The 22,736-nt window shown below is 42.0% G+C and overlaps 3 protein-coding genes across 3 annotated transcripts in view; 1 reads left to right on the top strand and 2 right to left on the bottom strand.

Moving 5' to 3' along the window:
- The window catches only part of LOC146649108 (fish-egg lectin-like), a 49,011-nt gene extending 29,579 nt beyond the window's left edge, over positions 1-19,432 (bottom strand). The window contains exons 1-2 of the mRNA XM_085386791.1: positions 19,310-19,432; positions 13,231-13,358 (exon numbers count right to left, since the gene is read on the bottom strand). Coding sequence (XP_085242917.1) covers positions 13,231-13,243 — 13 coding nt within the window. The 5' untranslated portion in view covers positions 13,244-13,358; positions 19,310-19,432. The remainder of the gene's footprint in view (positions 1-13,230; positions 13,359-19,309) is intronic.
- LOC146649110 (fish-egg lectin-like) lies at positions 166-3,032 on the top strand. Its single transcript, XM_085386732.1, has 5 exons — positions 166-462; positions 597-836; positions 923-1,140; positions 1,225-1,349; positions 2,558-3,032. Exons 1-5 carry the CDS (start codon positions 408-410, stop codon positions 2,697-2,699), a joined length of 780 nt encoding a protein of 259 aa, XP_085242858.1. The 5' UTR covers positions 166-407; the 3' UTR covers positions 2,700-3,032.
- On the bottom strand, positions 11,319-12,855 carry LOC146649109 (uncharacterized). Its single transcript, XM_085387495.1, has 2 exons — positions 12,850-12,855; positions 11,319-12,320 (listed from the first exon to the last, which is right to left on the bottom strand). The coding sequence occupies exons 1-2, from the start codon at positions 12,853-12,855 to the stop codon at positions 11,319-11,321; spliced, it is 1,008 nt and encodes a 335-aa protein (XP_085243621.1).
- Positions 19,433-22,736: the final 3,304 nt, after the last annotated feature.

Below are 22,736 nucleotides of genomic sequence, written 5' to 3'. Positions count from 1 at the left end.
AACCAAAAGATGATTATGAATCATGAGTAGCTTGGACCTAATACTAATTAATAAGATGGAATAACTTCAAAGTAAAGTTAAGTTGCCACTAGTAACTTTCCCCAACTAATAGAAATATGTCCCAGGAAGGTTTGTATGTTTTATGGAAATCATTTTATCTTGGAAGAATCCTCAGTCGTTGCTTTGTGGTTGTACTTGAAAAAAATCCCTGTTTCACAACTTCCTCCTTTGCCTAAATTGTGTAAAAAAAAAAAAGAAAAAAAAAAAGAAAGAAAATCTGTTTCATGTTTCACAATAATTGGTAAATTATAAAATGCACACTCACGCAAACGGTGCAGTGCAGTAGCTCAGCAAACATCCAGTAACACACCCAGAAGAGTCCTGCAGCAGACAGACTCAGAAACAAGATGAAAGCTATCGCAGCCTTGCTGCTAATGCTAAACTACCTGTCAGTCAGTCATGGTAAGTCCAGTTTTTCAAAATAAAACTACACTATCATTTACTATATTTGTTTAAACCAACCAAGAAGCAAATTATTTTTATCCTTAAAATAAATAAAGGTTCCATTCATATGACTGATGGTTTTCTCTTCACAGGCTGCACTTGCACGGAGGGTCCACAACAGTTTCCTGCTGTACAGATTGATGCTGGGCAGGGGAACGTTGTGATGACAGACAGCAACAATTATGCATACTTTCTGATTGGATCACAGTGGTACAAAATGGGCTCACTCACCCTGAAGCATGTCTCAGTGGGACCTGCAGGAATCTGGGGTGTTGACCTCAAAGACAACGACGTCTACAAATACGTAGCTGGCAGCTTTGTTGATGCGACTGGTGAGCTTTATCACAGACTTAAGACAGTAGAGTGTGCGCGGTAGCAGCTGTTTGAATGAATGATCTGTACCTCTGTGTGTCTTCAGGTGAGAGATTACAGCAGGTGGATGCTGGAGGTGATGGTCAGGTGGTGGGAGTTACCTCCACCTCCACCATCCACTGTCTGAAAAGCACCATTGCCTCAGCCTACAGAGAACAGAGCACCCTGAGCTGGACAACCCTGCCTGGGCTTTTAATGTATGTCAGTTGCAGCTCAAAATATGGATGCTGGGGAGTGAACTCAGGTCAAAACATCTACTTCACAGTAAATTATTTTTTTATTTTAATGATCATTTGTGTTGTTATTTGTATGATCAAGACATCTCACCATATTTGCTTTTCGTGACAGAAAGTAACACCGAGCACCTGTGGCATCAGTGGCTGGATACAAGTGGATGGTCTTGCAGTAAAGGTTGAAATTGGGACTGATGGAAGCGTCTTTGTTGTAAATAGAGGAGGAGAAGTCTTCCAAAGGTAAACACTTAATCTAGTCTGAAAGCATTTTAACTAGCCCTGGCAGTATTTCTGTTCTTTCTTCTTTCTTTTTGCTTTGACTCTTTCAGTCTCTGTTTGAATCAGGTTATTGTGTTTTTGACTCCTCTGTTGTTATCCATGCAATGGATCAACCACTATTTTCCTCTTCAACCTTAGAATGACCTCTCCACAAATGAATAACAAATTGCTCACGAAGGCAATTTGTGCTTAAATCTTTCTAGAAGCGATTTTCATTGTAATGATCACTGAGCCATAAAATGTTCATGTGTAGAATCACCAGTCAAATGCTACAAAAGAAAACTAGTAATGTTTACTTATAATCATCATAGTTTCTGTAACTCAGAAACTCAGTAACTAAGAATTTTCAGATTTCAGTTGTGGATTCTTTGAATGATCTGTCTCTCCTCTATAATACATTTAGGTGTTCACTTAAAAGAAATCATAGAAATCTCATTTTTCACATCTGTTAAACATATTTACCTCTTCCTGTCACGCCTGCTAAGGCAGACGGCGTGGAGAGAAGAGAATGCGGACCCAAATGCGGACAAATGAGGTGGATGTTAACAGAAAGCAAGCCTTTATTTAGGGCTGCAACAAATATTACAAAACAAATGGCAGAAAGGAATCTAACAAAACCTAAACTGGGAAAAGGTGAACATGAAACTTGAAACATTGAACTAGAAAACATGAAACCTGGAAATGTGGAGTGAAGAAGAGCAGAGGAAATGCAGACGACCCGACAAAGAACAAAGGAAAACACACAATAAGTACAGAAGAGAGACACAGCTTAACCTAATCTGACACACGAGACAGGAAGGAAGCAAAACAGAAAACTCTAACACAGGACATGAGACTACCAAAGTAAAACAGGAAATACACGAACATAGAAACCTAGATAACTAGATGTAACACAGAACATTAACAAAATCTAAAGTCTAGAAATCACCAACAATACTAAGGAATAACCAAAGGAGCTAGAAATGCAACAGACTAGACCACGAGAAACCCCCAAATCACAGAACATGAAGTAATCAAAAACATTATATTTGGGTCACCAGACCGAGCAACCATGAGACTTACAACTCTTAACTCGGGATAGATAATATGGTGAGGAGCTGAGGCCAAAACCTCAATTGCACAAATAAAACAGATCCAATGATTTAAGTATCAATGTCTTCTCTCTACAGACAAGGCATCGACAGCAGCACTCCACAAGGCACGAGCTGGACCAAAATACCAATGCCCTCTCGCATCAACCATGTGAGCTATGATCGTGGCAATCTGTGGGTCGTGACTGAGTATGGGATCATCCTGAAATGTTTATGCTAGTGGTTGTAGTCTTTCCTCTTCTGTCGCATAAAACAATGTAAAAACTGATCAGCATTATGTCAACAATGGAAAAATTCACGTGGGAAAATAATTGATTGTTTTATTGTGATTACATCTTAAGTGATTCAGCAACAACATGCATAACTACTAGAATGCTGTCAGATATTTACTTCTGTATCATTCACCTGCCATCCTTTCATAAACTCTTGATTCGCTGAGACTGTTTGGATTCAGTTTTTTATTTTTGCAAGTTTTATTCAGCACAGCTACTGGCTTTCCTGTCACTGTTTTGGCTCTTTGCTTTGTGATCATTGCACATAGTAGACAAGCTTACATGAGATTATGATGGTGTTATATATTCATCAGTTTAACAGGGTCCAGACCTCTGGTGTTCTTTTATTATAAATCCCACTATGGGAGATGCACAATGCAACAACACCTCCTCCTGTACAGCAGAGTAGCTGCACCCATTTTCCACCTCAGTTCAAACAGAAGTGCTTCACATTGACCCGTAAATGTCATAATTATGTCAAAGTCAAGAATTTGTTACTTTTGATGCTGAATTTATAGATGAACTAATGGTAATAGATGGTAGGCTAGTTTGAACCACAAGTCATTTACAGTTTGTTCATGTTCAAGCTTAACACTGAGGTTAATTATGGAGTTCCACAGGGTTCAGTGCTAGGACCAATTCTGTTTACATTATACATGCTTCCTTTAGGCAGCATCATTAGAAGACATAGCATAAATTTTCACTGCTATGCTGATGACACCCAGCTCTATCTGTCCATGAAGCCAGATCACACACACCATTTAGTTAAACTGCAGGAATATCTTAAAGACATAAAGACCTGGATGGATGCTAACTTTCTGCTTCTTAATTCAGATCAAACTGAGGTTATTGTACTCGGCCCTGAAAATCTTAGAAATATGGTATCTAAGCAGATTCTTACTCTGGATGGCATTACCTTGGCCTCCAGTAACGCTGTGAGGAACCTTGGAGTCATTTTTGACCAGGACATGTCCTTCAATGCACATATTAAACAAATATGTAAGACTGCTTTCTTCCATTTGTGCAACATCTCTAAAGTTAGAAATATCCTGTCTCAGAGTGATGCTGAAACACTAGTTCATGCATTTATTACTTCCAGGCTGGACGACTGTAATTCATTATTATCAGGAAGTCCTAAAAACTCGCTGAAAAGCCTTCAGCTGATCCAAAATGCTGCAGCAAGAGTCCTGAGAGGGACTAGAAAGAGAGAGCATATTTCTCCTGTTTTGGCTTCCCTTCGTTGGCTTCCTGTTAAATCCAGAATTCAAAATCTTGCTCCTCACATACAAGGTCTTAAATAATCAGGCCCCATCTTATCTTAATGACCTTGTAGTACCATATCACCCTATTAGAGCACTTCGCTCTCGCTCTGCAGGCTTACTTCAGATTCAAGATTCAAGAGCTTTATTGTCAGTACAGTAGTATACACAGTATACAGTGTACCGAAATGCTGTTTCACCCTAAGCCCCCCATGGTGCATTTATAAATATATAAAGGATATATCTCCAAGAGATATAAAACTAGGAATTACAAATAAATAACATGCTATGTTTCGGTAAAAATGAGCTGTACTGCACAGTACAGTCATGTGTTAGCAGGGTGAACAGCAGTGGACCAAGCACACAGCCCTGCGGCGATCCTGTGCTCAGTCTGACGACTTTGGAGGTTTTATTTCCTATGAAGACAGACTATGGCCTGTCAGTTAGGAAGTCCAAGATCCAAATGCAGAGGGAGGTGTTTATTCCTTGTGAGTCCAACTTCTTTACCAGCTCCTGGGGAATGACTGTGTTGAATGCTGAGCTGAAATCAATAAACAGCATTCTGACATAAGTGTCCTTTTGTCGAGATGGGAGAGAGAAAGGTGAAGAGCAGATGAGATGGCATCATCTGTGGAGCGGTTTTGGTGATCAGCAAACTGTAGCGGGTCCAGATTCAGTGGAAGCTGAGTTTTCATGTGCCTCAATACCAGCCTCTCAAAGCACTTAATGATGATGGGCGTAAGTGCCACCGGCCGGTAGTCATTGAGGCAGGACACAGTGGACTTCTTTGGCACTGGGATGATTTGTGGTTTTGAGGCATGCAGGTACCACAGCTGGGCTCAGTGATGTGTTTAGGATGTTCGTGAGGATGCCTGCGAGCTGGTCAGCACACTCCCGAAGCACCTGGCCAGGTATGTTGTCAGGTCCTGCAGCCCTTCGCAGGTTTACTCTGAAGTGTCATCCTGACATCTGCTGTGGACAGACAAAGTACTTGGTCATTGGGTGAGGGGGGCATCTTCCTTTCTGGCTCTTTGTTCTGTCTCAAAACGTGCAAAGAAGTCATTTAGTTGGTCTGGCAGAGAGGGATCACTGCTGCATGCTGGAGGTGTTGGCTTGTAGCCCGTGATTGTTTGGATGCCGTGCCACGTGCGCCGAGTGTCCTTTGTACTTGTGAAATGTGTGTTGATCTTATGTGCATACTGCCGCTTTGCGTCTTTGATGGCCCATGATAGATCTGCTCTGGCTGTAGTGTAAGCTTCTCTATTTTTGGCCTTACAGGCAGAGTCTCTGACTTTCATCAGGTTGCGTAGCTTTGCAGAGAACCAGGGTTTATGGTTTGCATAGGTGATGACGGTCTTGGAGGCAGTGACATCCTCAATGCATTTGCTGATGTAGCTGGTCACTGAAGTTGTGTACTCCTCCAGGTCCACGGTGTCTGAGTATGTAGCAGCTTCTCTAAATATATCCCAGTCTGAGCATTCAAAGCAGTCTTGCAAAACAGGTATGGCCCCCTCTGGCCATGTTCTCACCTCTCTGAAGGCTGGTCTGATCCGTTTGTTGATGGGTCTCTAGACTGGAGTGAGAAGTATGGAGATGTGGTCTGATTGTCCGATGTGGGGGAGGGGTGAAGCCTGGTATGCATGCTGGATGTTTGTTAGTGGTGCAACGGATCAAAAATCTCACGGTTCGGATCGGATCACGGTTTTAAGTCAAGGATCGGATAAATTTTCAGATCAGCAAAAATAGAAAAAAAAAAAAAGACAAAAATTCGACTCGCCATTTACTTATTTAAGTATTTTTTGCCTATTAAAAACATTCAACTGAAGACTCATTCCACACACTTATATAAAAACAAATTAAGGTGCAATATGGACATTGTGGACCATGCTGGGCAGCCTCTGCATCCTCTGCACACGGCTATAAACAACCAGAGGAGTCTGTTCAGTGACAGGTTGCTTCTCCTAAAGTCAAGGACCAGCAGACTTAAAAAGTCCTTTGTCCCACACACCATTAAACTGTTTAACTCCTCGCTGGAGGGGAGAGGGAGGGGAAACGGGAACAAAGGAGGGGGGAACAAGTAAGCTGTAGTGCCTTTTCACTGTGCAATCGTTTTTGTTAATATCCAACGGTGTAATAGACTCACTTGAAATGTGCCGTTCCCTTGTATTCTTATTCCTATTTATTCTATTTATCCCTTTTGTATACTCTGTATTTATATATGTGCATATGTGGTATATTTCTGCTCACATTCTGCAACTTCTGTCGGTGCTGTGCTACTGGAAACTGAATTTCCCGGAGGAACCCACCTGAGGGATAAATAAAGTTTCATCTAATCTAATGTAATCAGTGCAGGGCTTTGTATCTACCACTCCGCAACGAGCGGTCACGGTCACGTGGCTTTCCGTTGCCCTGGAGCTCCACCCATTTGTAGTCAGAGCAACAGAAGATGCCCGGGACAGTTTAGCCATAACTTTAAACTTTTCCTGCTCATACATGCTCGGAATGATCTTGTCACACTGAAGTGGACGCGCAACGAGATATCATAGCATGGCTCAAACACGTTCATCACAGTTTAAACCCCTTGTTTTGCACAACGGAATACGGCCTCCCGTCTGCAGCTAAACACCCCAATATGTTAGTAATAGCTTTAGCCCGGTCGGATTGGGCAACAAAGTGCTGCTTAAATGCCGCAAACTCCTCTGCTTCACCACTTGGACCGCTAGCGCTGACCATAACTATCGCTTGACAGACTGACCACCATACACATACTTTTTTTTTTTTCCTTTTTCGAATCTTCGGATCACGTGCGTACTGAACAGTGGAGTGGGATCGGTTCGGATTTTGGATCAACTGTGATCCGTTGCACCACTAATGTTTGTATAAACAAGGTCCAACATATTGTCTCCTCTTGTTGCAAAGTTAATGTTCTGGTGAAATTTGGGTACAACTGATTTAAGTGTGGTGTTGTTAAAATCCCCAGCGAAAATGAAGAAGCCATCAGGGTGGGCTGTTTGCAGATCACTGATAATCCTCTAGAGTTCATTGAGTGTTCCACTAGCTTTAGCATTTGTGCTAGCACTAGGTGGGATGTAAACAGCAACGATGATCATCACAGTAAACTCTCTTGGGATGTAAAACGGCCTGCATCTGATTGCCAAGACCTCCACAAGTTCTGAACAGTGCACAGATACAGTCGCTGCATTCTTTTAAGAGTGTCAGCCTTGAATGGGAAATTACTTGCCGAAGTGACTCACTGTACTCAGGAGATCCAATTGCTACTCTCCGGCAACCATGTTGAGAAGATCAGTCTGTTTTTATTCAAAGCCCCTGAAACACCTCTGGTATTAGGTTATCCGTGACTACAGCAGCACAACCCCCAAATAGACTGGTCTCACAGCTGCTTGACAGGATGGAGTGTTAAATGCCACGAGCAATGTTTAAAGTCGGCATTACCTAACATCACAGATAATATCCCAGCAGAGGTTTCCACGACCCCTGACCTCTCTAAAGTTCCCAGCGATTATCACGACCTTGCTCCAGTGTTTTGTAAGGACCGAGCACTGTCGCTCCCACCCCACCGCCCCTATGACTGCTGTATTGATCTTCTTCCTGGAGCGTCCCTACCTACCAGCCGTTTGTACAGTATTTCTAAGCCTGAAGGCGAGGCCATGGAGCGTTACATCACAGATTCCCTCGCATCAGGTATTGTTCGGCCCTCCACGTCTCCCCTCGGGGTGGGATTCTTCTTTGTTGAGAAGAAAGATAAGACCCTGCGCCCCTGCATTGACTTTCGGGGGTTAAATAACATAACTGTCAAGAACAAGTACCCTCTCCCACTGCTGGCGTCCGCGTTTGAGCTCCTGCAGGGTGCCGTTATTTTTTCTAAACTCGACCTCCGCAACGCCTACATCTGGTCGGCATTCGGGAGGGGGATGAGTGGAAGACTGCGTTTAACACTCACCTGGGGCATTTCGAGTATCTCGTCATGCCATTTGGCCTCACCAAAGCTGCAGTCTATCTGGGTCAGATATGAACCAAGTTTAGCTGGAGTTTATTTTCGTTGTGCTGACTTTTTACAGTCAGTTACAATAACTTGTACTGCGTACTAGCTAGCATGACAGAGTTTCTATAAAGCTGGGTGGTTGCTATGATGTTACTGATAGTGAACTTTATTTTATTCATAAGGTTAGTTACTAGAGTTGCCAACCGTCCCGTACAAACGGAATCGTCTCGTATTCAGAGAAATTATTACACGTTTCGTGTTGAGCTGAGAAGGGACGCAGTTTGTCTGGGATGGAAAAAGACACAAAGCTGGAGTTATTCTGTCGTTACGCTGCACAGCTGCCTCTTCTTCTCTCATTCTCTCCCTCCCTCTCCTGTTGCTACTTCAATCATGAAACTAATCAATGATCAGCTGATCAGCTTTTCTCTCGTTTTTGTTTATAGCCCACTTTGCGCCAGAAAGAGGAAACCGCCAGATGTCGCGCTAAACTGCAGCACGTCTAGGCTTGATCAGCTGTTGTTAGAATTTATTTAATATTAATTTCTAGTATCAGCTGAGGTTTGCTGGAGCCACAGCTGTAAAGCTGCTGGTTATGATGTCGGTTTGTATATCTGGTGAGAGGGAAACATGAAGATGAAACCAGGAGATGTCCTTACTGAACCATCAGAGCTGAACAGGTGATGGAGAAACAGGTTTACCTTTTAGGTGACATGGATGAGTTGAAGTTATGAACTGTTTCTGAGAGATAAATAACACCAGGATCCTTTTTTTATGTAGCTGACAGCTGGTAACTGTGCAGGGGCGGATCTAGGAAAGTTTTGCCAGGGGGCCAAGGAGGGCATTAACAGGGAAAGGGGGGCACAAAGAAATACTTTCTTATTCTCATTTAAAATGTCTCGCTGTTATTAAATAATTATCTGAAGCTTACAACCAAAGTGTTTATCTGATGTAAAATGTATAGAAATCATACATATACCAACAAGACTGTACATCACTGTCACAGCAGCATTTGCTTTCATTCAAAGGCTTTATGGCTTTAATACCTGGTGGGCCGGTCTCTAATTAAAACGATTTTGTGTCCCAGTCCAGCCCTGAGCACGACACGCAGTGAATTAATCTGAGAAGGTGCATCAAAAAAAAAAATAAATGGCTGGGCCAGCGGTGCACATCGCAAATTAGCTCACATAGACACATTAGCTGTGTCGCTTCTTAATGATGGTATCATAGCTAACAACCCCAACTACCAGATTCAACTTGTATTTGGCTAAAAATAACTTAGAGGGACGTTGTTAGCTTTCCACATTCCAACACTTCAAAAGCTTCAGGAGCTGTCCACTCAGCACAGCATCAGCACCATGGAAATACACGGATACATCCGTAGACTCGAGACAATGCATTTTTGGGACTTTCAGGCGTTTGGACCAATGTTTTCTTTTCTGAACAAACCAGAAATCTTTAATGAGCAGCTGGATTTGTCTCGCATTAACTGGCTGAGGTAATGCCAGTTAATGCAACATCGAAGCAGCTGGAATCCACAGCTGTGCGTGTTCATGGAGCTGCATGTTCACCTGCTGGACATCACTACCTGACAAGTTTAACTGTCTTCAGAACATTGCAGAGGCCTTATTGACATTATTTAGAATAGATAGAAGAATAGAATAGAATAATCCTTTAATTGTCCCACAAGGGGAAATTTGGTTGTAACAGCAGCCAAAAAGACACATATACAAACAAACAGTACACAGGACACAGAACAGAAACATACAGAATTTCTTACATATTTACATTAAGGACAATGGTTACTATATACAGAGAGTATTGTACAGTTGTTAAATTAAATAAAAATAACTACAGATAAGAGGCAGAGCAGGTTGTAGTGCGAATCGGTTAATTAACTTATTGCAGTTACAGCGCAGATGTGAACATCTATGTTTGTTGGGAGCAGTTCTGGTAGTACAGTCTGACAGCTGCAGGGAGGAAGGACCTGCGGAAACGCTCCTTCATGCATCGAGGATGCATCAGTCTGTCACTGAAGGAGCTCTGCAGTTCAGCAGCATTTACATGCATGGGGTGGGAGACTGTCCATCAGAGATGTTATTTTGGCCAGAGTCCTTTTGTCTCCCACCACCTGCACCGGGTCCAGGGTGCATCCCAGAACAGAGCTGGCCTTCCTGATGACTTTGTCCAACCTCTTCCTCTCAGCTGCCGTTAAACCGCTGCTCCAACATACAACACTGTAAAAAAATGACAGATGCCACCACAGAGTCATAGAAGGTCTTTAAAAGCGCTCCCTGGACTCCAAATGACCTGAGCTGCCTCAGCAGGTAGAGTCTGCTCTGACCCTTCCTGTAAAGAGCATCGGTGTTGTGGCTGCAGTCCAGTTTATTATTCAGGTGAACTCCCAGTTACCTATGAGAGTCCACTATCTCAATGTCCACTCCCTGGATGTTCACTGGTGTCAGTGTGGTGGGTCTGCGTCTCCGGAAGTCCACCACCAACTCCTTGGTTTTCCCGGCGTTGATCAGCAGGTGGTTCTGCTGACACCAGTCCACAAAGTCCAGAGTCCACTGTCTGTACTCTGAGTCGTCCTCACCTGTGATGAGGCCGACTATGGCAGAGTCGTCAGAGAACTTCTGTAGGTGGCAGCGTGGGGAGTGGATGGAGAAGTCTGCAGTGTAGAGGGTGAAGAGGAACGGTGCCAGCACAGTTCCCTGTGGGGCCCCCGTACTGCAGACCAGCGTGTCAGAGACACAGCCCTGTGACCTCACATACTCTGGACGTTCTGTGAGGTAGTCCAGCATCCACTGGGACATGTGGTGGTCCACTCCCGATAACTCCAGCTTGTCTCTCAGAAGTCGTGGCTGGATGGTGTTGAAAGCACTGGAGAAATCAAAGAACATGATCCTCACAGTGCTTCCAGGCTTCTCCAGGTGAGTCAGAGCTCGGTGCAGGAGGTAGATGATGGCGTCCTCCACCCCAATGCCAGGCTGGTAAGCAAACTGCAGTGGATCCAATGAAGACCTCACCAGGGGGCGCAGATGGTTTAGAACCAACCTCTCGAGGGTCTTCATCAGGTGCAATGTCAGGGCTACCGGCCTGTAGCTGCTGAGGTCCTTGGGATGGGAGGTCTTTGGTACCGGTACCACACAGGAGGTCTTCCACAGCGGTGGTACTTTCCCCAGTGACGGGCTCAGGTTGATATCCTAGGATGCCACACAGTTCATCTGCGCAGCATCTCAGGAGCCTGGAGCTGACGCCATCTGGACCTGCAGCCTTCCACACCTTGATCTTGCGAAGCTTGTTCCTCACTTGAAGTGCTGAGATAGAAAGAGTGGATTTTGGGGGAGTGGTGTGTATGTTGGAGTACACAGAAGCCAGGGGTGGGTGTAATGACTGGGAGCTGGGAGGTGTGAAGCTGAGAGGTGTGAAGTCCTGAGATGAAGGACAGGCAGGCCCTGAAGATGAAGGAGATTGCAGCAGGGGGACGATGCTGTGGGAGGGGTGGGTGGTTGATCAAACCTATTAAAATATTTATTTAGGTCATTCACCCACCCCAAGTCTCCTGCAGCCTGGGGGGTCAGTTTTTGTCCTGAGATTGTCTTCAGGCTGTTCCAAACCCCTCTGATGTTGTCCTGTTGCAGCTGCTCTTCCATCTTCCTCCTGTAGTTTTCCTTTCCTTGCCTTATCTTCAATTTCAGCTTCTTCTGAACAACTCTCCGCTCCTGTTTGTCTCCAGATCTAAAGACTCTCTTCTTCTCCTTGAGGAGAGCCTTAATTTCAGGATTTATCCGTGGCTTGTTGTTAGAAAAACAACATACCTTTTTGATGGGTATGGTGTTGTCCACACAGAAGTTCATGTAATCCGTAATGCAGTCTGTGATGCTGTTGAGGTCATCCTCCAGGGGGCTGCAGAGGTTGTCCCACACAGTAGAACGGAAACAGTCCCTCAGGGCCTCTTCAGTCTCTGCCGACCATTTCCTTACTGTGCGTTTCACTACTGGTTCTCTGTGTACAAGAGGTTTATACACAGGCTGGAGATGAACCAGATTGTGACCTGAGCCCCCCAGGGGAGGAAGAGGTGATGAGCTGTATGCCTCCTTGGTGTTGGCATACAATAAGTCCAATGTTTTATTGTCTCTGGTGTGGCAGGTAACATACTGGGTGAAGGTGGGGAAAGTGGAGGACAGGGAGATGTGATTAAAGTCCCCAGAGATCAGGAAAAGGGCCTGAGGGTGCTGTGTTTGGAGTCTGCTGGTTACAGTGTGCAGGACCTCACATGCTGCTGCAGCGTATTTGTCTCTACATATCTGTGTGAGCAGATTTTCTCTCACATGAGTCCTCAGGTAGCCGTCTGAATGCTGGACACTCGCAGACCTGTGTCTCTGAGTGGGAGACCAGAGATCACAGTAACATGTGTGTCTCTGTATCAACAAACATGCTATATTGGCTCAGTTTATTTTTCTTATCATTGTTGTGAGGAGACCATAAATAGCATTTGTATTTTCTGTTGTACAGTTCATTTGCTGTTATGGATTAAAAAGTGTCTTTTTTTGTTTCCAAATAGCTGATAACTATTCGCTGATAGCTGCCAACATCTGCAAACAAATATAATTCTATAAAGTGGTTCTATATATTGTGTAACTGTTAATATAGAGCGTTATTAAATTTATTGCTAATGCAATCATATGGCACACTGACTTCTGAGGAAATTTTAAATGACACTCGCCATCAGAAAGGTTGCCGACCCCTGGTCTATAAGAACATGGCAAAATAACTGATTTTGCCAAATTAAGTTGTAAATTATTTCTACAGATTTAATATTATGTGATAAATGACCCGCATAATGACAGATTAGTTTATGTGTATTTTTAGAGTCTGCAAAATAACAGATCAATTTCCTAATCTGTGTATTATTTGCAGCAAAACAGGGCCAAACATGAAAAGAGTTGCATTTTTGCTATCACTAGTCAAACACAGATCCAGTGACAATGTAATGTAATGCACGGTTTGCACAGTTTCCTTCTTAAGTGTTTGTGTGGACAGCTAAAAGAAAATATTTTCCTTCATCGCCCTTAGAGCAAACTGAAAATGAAAAGGATCTGTGAACATGTGGTGCTTAAACTGAAACCCTGCTCCAGAGTTACTGGTGACACTAACGTGAAACTAGACTGTAATTTTATTGATTTTGGCAGTAAAACACACGGCTCACAATCTTACCTTTGGTACACATGACCAGACGTACTCACTGCAAAGACACTCCCATCTGTTACAACTTCAACCATTTTTGCACGGATCCCAGACACATGAGTCCAGCTACTGGCGTAACAGCTGGTTGGCGAGAGACTCTGGCATTAAAACGGTGAAATGTCACAATTCGTGAAAAAGATACACAATCATGAATTCAGTCACAGAGACTGCAAAATATCATTAAAGTTCAATAAAAACAAAATTAAAAACGGGAAACATTTAGTTTACAGGGGGGAAAAAATGCTGATATGCTTTTGCACTTTTTAAATGATCAAGCTGGTCAGATTTGCCTGTAAAATAAGTACAAAGAAGCATCAAATGTTTGTGTTCGCATATGAAATAAATAATTAAATGTCTTAAAACTGCAACTGAAAAAATTCCACCACACTAAACATTCTAAAAAAAATCTCTGCATCTTTGCTGAACTACTGTACCAGGATGCATATGCCTATGTGCATGTCAAAGTATGTGAACCATGAGACCGAACTGGTTTTTCCGGCAGTTCTGAATAGCTAGAAGAGGAGGAAGTTGTTTTTTGTTCCCAGCAGATATAGAAGCTCTGTATTTTTTCCAAGCAGTGAGAGAATATTTAGTAACAGGGAAGTCTGTGATTGTATTTATAAGAAACAGTAATACATGCTTGTAACACACTCGAGTAGTTAGGTATCACACCTCACAGGCTCAAATGTCTGTTGTTCAACATTAATTAATTAAAACTATACTTTTTTAAGATAATAAATTCATTTTATGAAATTTTTTCTTTAAAATATAACTAAAATGTACCAGATTGGTTCACATATACGACCTATAGCACACATACTGACATACTGTACAACTACATGACAATATAAACCCAGAGGAAATTCAGACTTTTCATAACTCTTGATTTTGTTGAATTTGAAAAAGAAAAATAGGGAGAAATTGCCATACAAACGTTCTGGATTCTAGAGATGCTTTCAAATCGCATATTTTATTTAAAGGACTGTAATAAAGAAATGCAGATGCAGTGTTAAGTAATGGCTTTTTTACAGTGAAATTCATCTGTGAAATAGTTCAAACAGAATGGCACTAGATGTGAAGTCCCTGCAAGGGCTGTGTTCACTTTTGGTCAACATTCACAGGGCAACAACCCTGTGAACAGTGAAACTAACAAGCTGCTGCTTCTTTCTTTTTTTTTGTGGAATTTGTGAAAACGTGCATGTGATCTTCCCCAGTATTTAAACTCCAATATCCATATCCCTCATCACAGCATCACAATGAAATCCAACAACCAAACGAGGATAAAGAAACGAGCAGAAGAGAATCCAGGCAGTGTGATCATTTATTTTACCAAGACACCTCCGCTCCCATCAAAGTCACCCTTATTCAAACATCATAACTCTGACACAGACTGACAAACTGCTTTTAGTGACTGACAAGTTTTGTTTTGTTTTTTTAAATGAACTGAACTGTGGTGCCGCCAGCATGCCAGCATGCTCCCTGTAGGACTAGAACTTGTCCTACAAGTCTGACGACTTTCCCTAAATGTAGCTCGAGCTGAAGGGTTTGTATTTTCATACACGGAAGAGGGGGATCCAGCAGCACTGCAGGATCATAAGTACAAGTAGAACTTCAGGGGAGCAATCAAAAAAAAAAAAAAAAAGTATTTGGGGGGTTTTGTAGACATTTGAAATATAGTTTGTGTAGTAATATTCCCCTTCACAAAGAGATTTTGAAGAAAATATGTGCTTCATCTGCTTCCTTCAATTCAATTTATTTATATAGCACCAAATCACAACAAAGGTCGCCTCAAGGCGCTCCTTCCTTCCTGTGTGTGAGAGAGAAAACTGAACTAAAAAGTCTGATTAGTCTTAATATCTTTCTTTCACGGTCATTGAGCACAGCACTGCTTTTTCTCAGGAAAGACTAGCTTCAGCTTCCTCACAATTTAAATGTTTTTGATACCTGCAGATCACTGTGACACTTTGTGGAGTTTTCACCCTTTGTCTTGTGTAGTATCTACTTTAGTGCTGCCTGATCTAAGGTTTGTAAGCACATATTATCTTATTTGCTGCTTTAGATCATCATCATACTGCATTGGCCAGTTACACTCAAGCTCTAACACCTGACTTTCTACTCAGGGCAGCCTCACAGCTGCCACCTCTCTGCCCTCTTTGATGAGGCTCATCAAGAGATGTTTTAGCAAAGCTTTTAGATTTCCCCTTAGGGGCTCGTGCAGGGCATCTACCCAATCCAAAAGGTCAGTGGTTTGCACGCTTTGAAGTATCCTCAGGAAAAATACTGAACTTCTCCTCCTGCTGTTTAGATGTCCTGCCAACAAGTTTTTTCAAAAAGGTCTCAAAGACTAGAGTCAGACCTGTTACAGATCGTCAACTTTTCTTTATCAGGCGTGTTTCCAGAACCACTAAAAACTGCTGTAATCAAACCTATACTGAAAAAGGACAATCTTGACAAGACACAAATGAACAACTACAGGCCGATCTCAAATCTCCCATTTTTAAGTAAGATCATTGAAAAAGCAGTTTATCAACAGCTCAATTACTTCTTAAAACAGAATAATTGCTACGATGCCTTCCAGTCAGGTTTTAGACAGAACCACAGCACTGAAACCGCTCTGACCAAAGTGTTTAATGACATATGTCTGAACACAGACAGTGGAAAAATGTCAGTCCTAGTTTTACTGGATCTCAGTGCAGCATTTGATACAGTTGACCACAACATATTACTCAAACGACTGGAGAACTGGGCAGGTCTTTCAGGAACTGTACTAAACTGGTTCAAAACTTACTTAGAAAACAGGAAATACTTTGTATCAATAGGTAACTTCACATCTGAGCAGACAAGTATCACATGTGGAGTTCCCCAAGGTTCCATCTTGGGACCCCCTCTGTTTAACATCTACATGCTCCCACTGGCACAGATTATAAAGAACAACAAAATAAACTACCACAGCTATGCAGATGACACACAAATATATATCACAATGTCACCAGGAGACCAAGGCCCTGTACAGGCTCTTGGTAAATGCATTGAGGAAATCAATGACTGGTTGTGCCACAATTTTCTCCAGCTAAACAAAAACAAAACTGAGGTAATAGTCTTTGGCGCCAAAGAAAAACGATTACAGGTCACCAGAGAACTTCAATCTATACATCTAAAAACCACAAACCAGGCGAGAAATGTGGGTGTAGTGATGGATGCAGACCTAAACTTAGAAAAACACATTAAGACAATAACAAAGTCAGCTTACTATCACCTCAAGAATATTTCAAGGATAAAAGATCTGATGTCTCAACAGGACCTGGAAAAACTAGTCCATGCATTCATTTTTAGTAGGCTTGATTACTGTAACAGCATCTTTACAGGTCTACCTAAAAAATCAGTCAGACAACTACAGCTCATTCAGAACTCTGCTGCTCGAGTCCTCACTAAGACCAAAAAAGTGGACCACATCAGTCCAGCTCTGAGGTCTTTACACTGGCTGCCTGTCCGTCAGAGGATAGACTTTAAAGTTCTGATGCTGGTCTATAAAGCTCTGAATGGTTTAGGACCAAAATACATCAATGACCTCCTGACCCAGTATGAACCTTCCAGATCCCTCAGGTCATCTGGATCCGGTCTTTTATCAGTTCCCAGAGTCAGAACCAGACACGGAGAAGCTGCATTCAGCTTTTATGCTCCTTATATCTGGAACAAACTCCCAGAAAGCCTCAGATCAGCTGAAACACTCAGTTTATTTAAATCCAGGTTGAAGACTCACCTGTTCTCAGCTGCATTTGAATAAAGCACCAAATCCACACTTTTAAGCTTAAATTTCAAAACTTACATTTAACTACTGATTTTATCTACTGTTCTGATTTTATATACTGTTTTGTTTGTTTGTTAATTAGTTTATTTGCTTGTTTTAATCAATTTTAAATCATGCTTTTTATTTGTTCTTGTTTCTAATGTCTCTGTAAAGCACTTTGAATCACCTTGTTGTTGAATTGTGCTATACAAATAAACTTGCCTTGAACCCCGATTGCCCCTGTTGCATACATGTGAGCGCTGACGTGAATGTTAGACAGATTGGTTAGGTATAGAAAAAGGTGATTTTGTGTAAATGAGGCTTGTAGTAAAATAGAGCTTTGAGTGATCAGAGTGGAAAAGCATTAAGTACCAGTCCTCACTCTCTGAAGGACTGAGGTGAGGCCTGCAGTGTCTTGTTTTCTCCTTTTTCACCTGCTGATCAGACATGGGTGTGTGAGGTGCAGTTAATACCGGTGTCATTTATTAGGTTTTACCAAGTACATGGGCTAATATTTTAATCACACAGTTGGAATAAACTTTTTGCTTCAGTACAAAAACACTTGCTTGGTGAGATGATGCTTCATTCCATTGGAACATTCTTTTCTTTTTTTACTGGCAGTTGCGACTTGTGTTTATCTACACTGAAGGGAGTGGTGCCACAAAGAATGCCGTCCAGCCACACAGAGCAGTCTATGGGAAACCCTGAGAGGTAAAGCTAACTGACACGATCCAAAAGAGAATCGACCCAATTAGACCCCAAATCAGGTCTCATTTTCCTTTCAAAAAGGTCAAATAAATCGAGGTACAAATCTATTCTTTATCGGAAAGGAAATGAGACATATTTACAATTTATAAATGCTTGTACATAAAATACAATGTACATTTGCACAGTTTATAAATCTAAAAAGCCATTTTCTTTTCTTTGTGCTTGCAAACAGTTTTAATTATGAAGCTGCAGATTTTTATAAATCTGTCACTTAACCAACAATATACCACGTTTAGCCTTTCATGTATTTCATAAAATAGAAAAATGGAAATATGTGGAAAATAGTGTGATGCCAAGTGTCAGTCACTTGAAAAAGGTAATTAGTTACTAATTATGGAATACTTCTCCAAGAAAATAATCCCATTATTTTCCTGATTACTTATTTTCAAATTACTTTATTACTTAGTTACTTTTAAAAAACATGATACACAACCTGAATACATAAAAAGCAACAGACCTTTTCTTTTCATCTTTTAACTTTATGCACAATGCATCAAGCAAAAATTTAATTGCACGCAACAGTCTTTGACTTGAAGTTCGTTTAACTCATTTTCTGCATATTCCAGCATATAAAATATGATAATCTTTTGTGTTTACACTCACTTTCAAATATATGCACGTAAAACACTCCCGTGGCTGTCTGCTCGGTGCTTGCTCAGATTCAGAGTTTAACAGAAAGAAGTTTTCTTCCCACGCAGAGTGTACCAGTGGATGCTAATGTTTTTGTCACTTTTTACAGAATCAAACTCAAAGTAAAATAAGTACTTCTACGCTGCATGGTTGTACTCTTTCCTGCACTCCATATTAGCCATTGTTGATCAACACACGTCTGTTGTTGCCACGGATGTTGCACGCTCGCACGTCACTGTCATGAGACAGTCTCACAAACAAAATCACGCTTTAGTAACTCAGTGCTACGGGAAAGTAACAGTAGTCTAATTACTTTTGGAAAAGTAATCCCTTACTTTACCCACTTGAAAAGTAATCGGATTACCTGTTACTTCCCATCTCTGTATATAACGCTTAAAACATGCATTGCCCAGTTGCACCATTGCCTGATGTTCTCTACTGTAAGAACTCTCAGAACAAAAGAATCTTTTTCTTAAATGCAAAATCTCTGTGACACTTTGTAAACAGTCAAGCATCCCTGCAACATGACACTGCCACCTTCCTCTTCACTCATACCAAAAGCTTTGTGGGTGGATTATCATCTGATGCGTTTTGATAAATCTAATATGTTAGTTCATGTTAGGTTCAGTTTTATGATCTGATTCACATTTGTACAAGTTATAGATCATAAGCGCAGTGTTGAAAAAAGGCACTGAAGTAGTCAGACTCGAACGTCAAGGAAGCAGACTACGCAGACATTTCAGATTTCCAGAGGTGAGCAATTTATTTACAGTGAACTTAATTTAATGTTTAACTTAACAAAACTTCGCCCCAAATCAACTCAATTAACAAAAAACAGACCATGGATCTGGTAACACAGCTCACCTCACTCCTTCTTCTTCTTCTTCTTCTTCTCCTACAATTTAACAACAGTTGGCAAACAACTTTGAGGTGTATTTACCACCACCTTCTAGAAAGGGGTGTGGGTCAGAACAGTTTTCTCTCCTGCATCTGGTAGAGACTGGCGTTAAATAGGGCCATCAATTCCCCTCCAATTGCCCAGCCAGTACCACTCACTCAACTGAGGGATCTAAAATTCTACACAGATTATCTAAAAACACAAAACCTCTACACACTTCTAATATGCACATTTACACAACTAAATGGCAGTATTAACAAAAGGAAAATCATTCAACAAATCCCTTTAAACCTTAACACAAACAAAAGGAAGCATCTCTATGGAAAAAGAAACCCCTCCACTTGGTTTGACCTGATGATGTCATGTGTGACATCATCAGGACTTTAAAATGAGGAAATGCCAGGTGGGCGTTTCCCCACACCTGATCCTCATGAAGACTGAAAAGACAAACAAAGTAAGTATGAACAAATGACTTAATCTGTAACATAATAAAATATAAAGAAACATGTAACTAAGTATTTAGTGTAATTTGCAGAATGTTTGATTTCAAATCACTTTTATTGTCACATCACATGTGCAGGTACATTGGTACAGCACATGTGAGTGAAATTCTTGTGTGCGAGCTTCACAAGCAACAGAGTTGTGCAAAATACAATAATGTAAACAAGCAAAATACAATAATGGCTACATCTGAAACTAATAAATATATGTACAATATATAATAGTATATGCATTTCTGGATGTGTATGCTAAGTGTGTGTGTGTGTGTGTGTGTGTGTGTGTGTGTGTGTACACATATTTTACAAATAGAGTAAACAATAAATAAAATATATAAAAATATACAGAGTTGAATATGTGCAAAACAGTGGCATTACTGTACAGTATGGAGTGCATAATGTTAAAGTTCCAGTAGTGAAGCTGAGGTGTCTATGACGTGTTCAGCAGTCTGCTGGTACGGGACCGGATGCTGCAGAACCTCCTTCCTGATGGAAGCAGTCTGAACAGTTTATGGCTGGGGTGACTGGAGTCCTTGATGATCCTCCCCGCTTTCCTCAGGCAGCGCTTCCTGTAGATGTCTTGGGAGGGAAGCTCACCTCCAATTATCCGTTCAGAGCATCGCACTACTCGCTGGAGAGCTTTGCAGTTGTAGGCGGTGCTGTTGCCATACCAGGTGGTGATGCATCCAGTGAGGATGCTCTCAATGGCACAGTGATAGAAGGTCCTGAGGATGCGGGGGCTCATGCCGAATCTTTTCAGTCTCCTGAGAAAGAAGAGGCGCTGCTGCGCCTTCTTCACTGTTTTGTTTGTGTGTACTGACCACGTAAGATCCTCAGCCAGATGTACGCCAAGGAACCGGAAGCTGCTCACTCTCTCCACAGCAGCGCCGTTGATGGTGATGGGGGTGTGTACTTCTCTGCACCTCCGGAAGTCCACTATCAACTCCTTTGTCTTTGCGACGTTGAGTGTGAGATGGTTGTCTTGACACCAGTGGGTCAGGGCGCTGACCTCCTCCCTGTAAGCCGTCTCATCACCATTGGTGATAAGACCCACCACTGTAGTGTCGTCCGCAAACTTCACAATGATGTTGGATTTGCCGGCAACAAAACGCTTACACAAACAAACCCGGGATAGTGAGTGAAGCAATGTTACTTGACAAATAGCAAATCATAGCAAATACAGTGTGTGAATGTGAGTGAATGAATAGTGGCATTGTAAAGTAGTGATGGGCAGATGAAGCTTCATGAAGCACTGAAGCTTTTCATCCAATTGGCTCACTCCAGCACAAAGCGTCTTGAAGCTTCATTCGCTCTAGCAGGACACCTGGACGTAAAAATATTAGTTGGCATGAATTTGAAGAGTGTGGCCTTTTGCACACAGCCTGTAAATGTCAACAACAAAAGGAGTGTGTAAAACATGTATATTGTAGTGATGGCAGTATACTGTGTATATTTATACTGGCAGTATGAAAAATGATTATTTGGAAATGCTTAAAATGGAAATGATCATTTACTGTGAGGTGAGGTGTGGTTGGGGTGTGGACAGTGGTTGTGCTTTTTGTAACGTTGAGGTATGGACAGCTACACACTGAGGCCTCAGTCCTGCCTGTTCACATTTTATTCTGTAAAAACTAAATTTTCACTGCTTTTATGACCTTTTTACTGGGGAGAGCATAGCTAGGATTTAATGATTTAACAAATCTTTTAAATCCTTTGTCCTCCACAATGCTAAATGGCTGGGAGTCCTCAATCACCATGCTAACCAGGTCTTCATCTATTTGAGATTGTTCTCCTGAGGAAAGACAATAAAGACAAAGCACAAATATAAATATCACACACAGTGTAGCCCAGCATTAGCTGGCTCCATTCTCTCCTGACTTTCTCTCCTCACTCTCATAAATCTCCAAACTGTCTCCAAACTCTCACTAACCGCAACTCTCCATCAAACACGTACATCTTTGAATGAAGTCTGAGGGGTTTATATCTAGCTGTCGTATCTCGCGGCAAAGTTCGAACCACTTCATGAACCACTTCATGAACCAGTCGGGTACAGCCGGGCAGCGAGGCTTCGGACGTCATCATTTTCAGCTGCTCCCATAAATGAAGCAAGCCTCGATACGCCCCCTCAATTACTCGACACAAGCTTCGAAGCCTCGATACAGAACGTAATATCACTATTGTAATGGCCTGTATTTATATAGCGCTTTACTAGTCCCTAAGGACCCCAAAGCGCTTTACATATCCAGTCATCCACCCATTCACACACACATTCACACACTGGTGATGGCAAGCTACATTGTAGCCACAGCCACCCTGGGGCGCACTGACAGAGGCGAGGCTGCCGGACACTGGCGCCACCAGGCCCTCTGATCACCACCAGTAGGCAACGGGTGAAGTGTCTTGCCCAAGGACACAACGACCGAGACTGTCCAAGCCGGGGCTCGAACCGGCAACCTTCCGATTATAGGCGAACTCCCAACTCTTGAGCCACGATCGCCCTATTGTAAAGCGCTTTGGGTGCCTTGAAAAGCGCTATATAAATCTAATCCATTATTATTATAGAAACAGAATAATGTGTACAGTGTGCAAAAAAAGGTAAACACATATGGGACAAATGGAGAGCATTGCAACTGCTCCACTTTGTCACAGGCACAGAAACTGCAACAACATCAGACGCTATTAGTTCCTCTTTCAAATACGTCCACAGTGTTGACCTCTCAGGTTTATTTATTTTTTTTACCTCTTTACCACAGCATAAAGGCCATGCTTGTCATAGGTAGGTTTTGGGACATCAACAGCACCTTTTCATCTTGCAAACGTATTACAGAAATGTTAAAGCATGTAATATTTCATAAGATTATACTTGAATTGAATAATTTGCCTGGTGTGAATCGGC

The sequence above is a fragment of the Rhamphochromis longiceps genome, linkage group LG17 (genome assembly GCF_057381845.1).
Source record: "Rhamphochromis longiceps isolate RC_006_pf linkage group LG17, R_longiceps_female_GT1.1, whole genome shotgun sequence".
Taxonomy (NCBI): Eukaryota; Metazoa; Chordata; class Actinopteri; order Cichliformes; family Cichlidae; genus Rhamphochromis; species Rhamphochromis longiceps.
The sequence above is the reverse complement of the archived record's forward strand: the minus strand, read 5'-3'. Positions and strand labels throughout refer to the sequence as shown.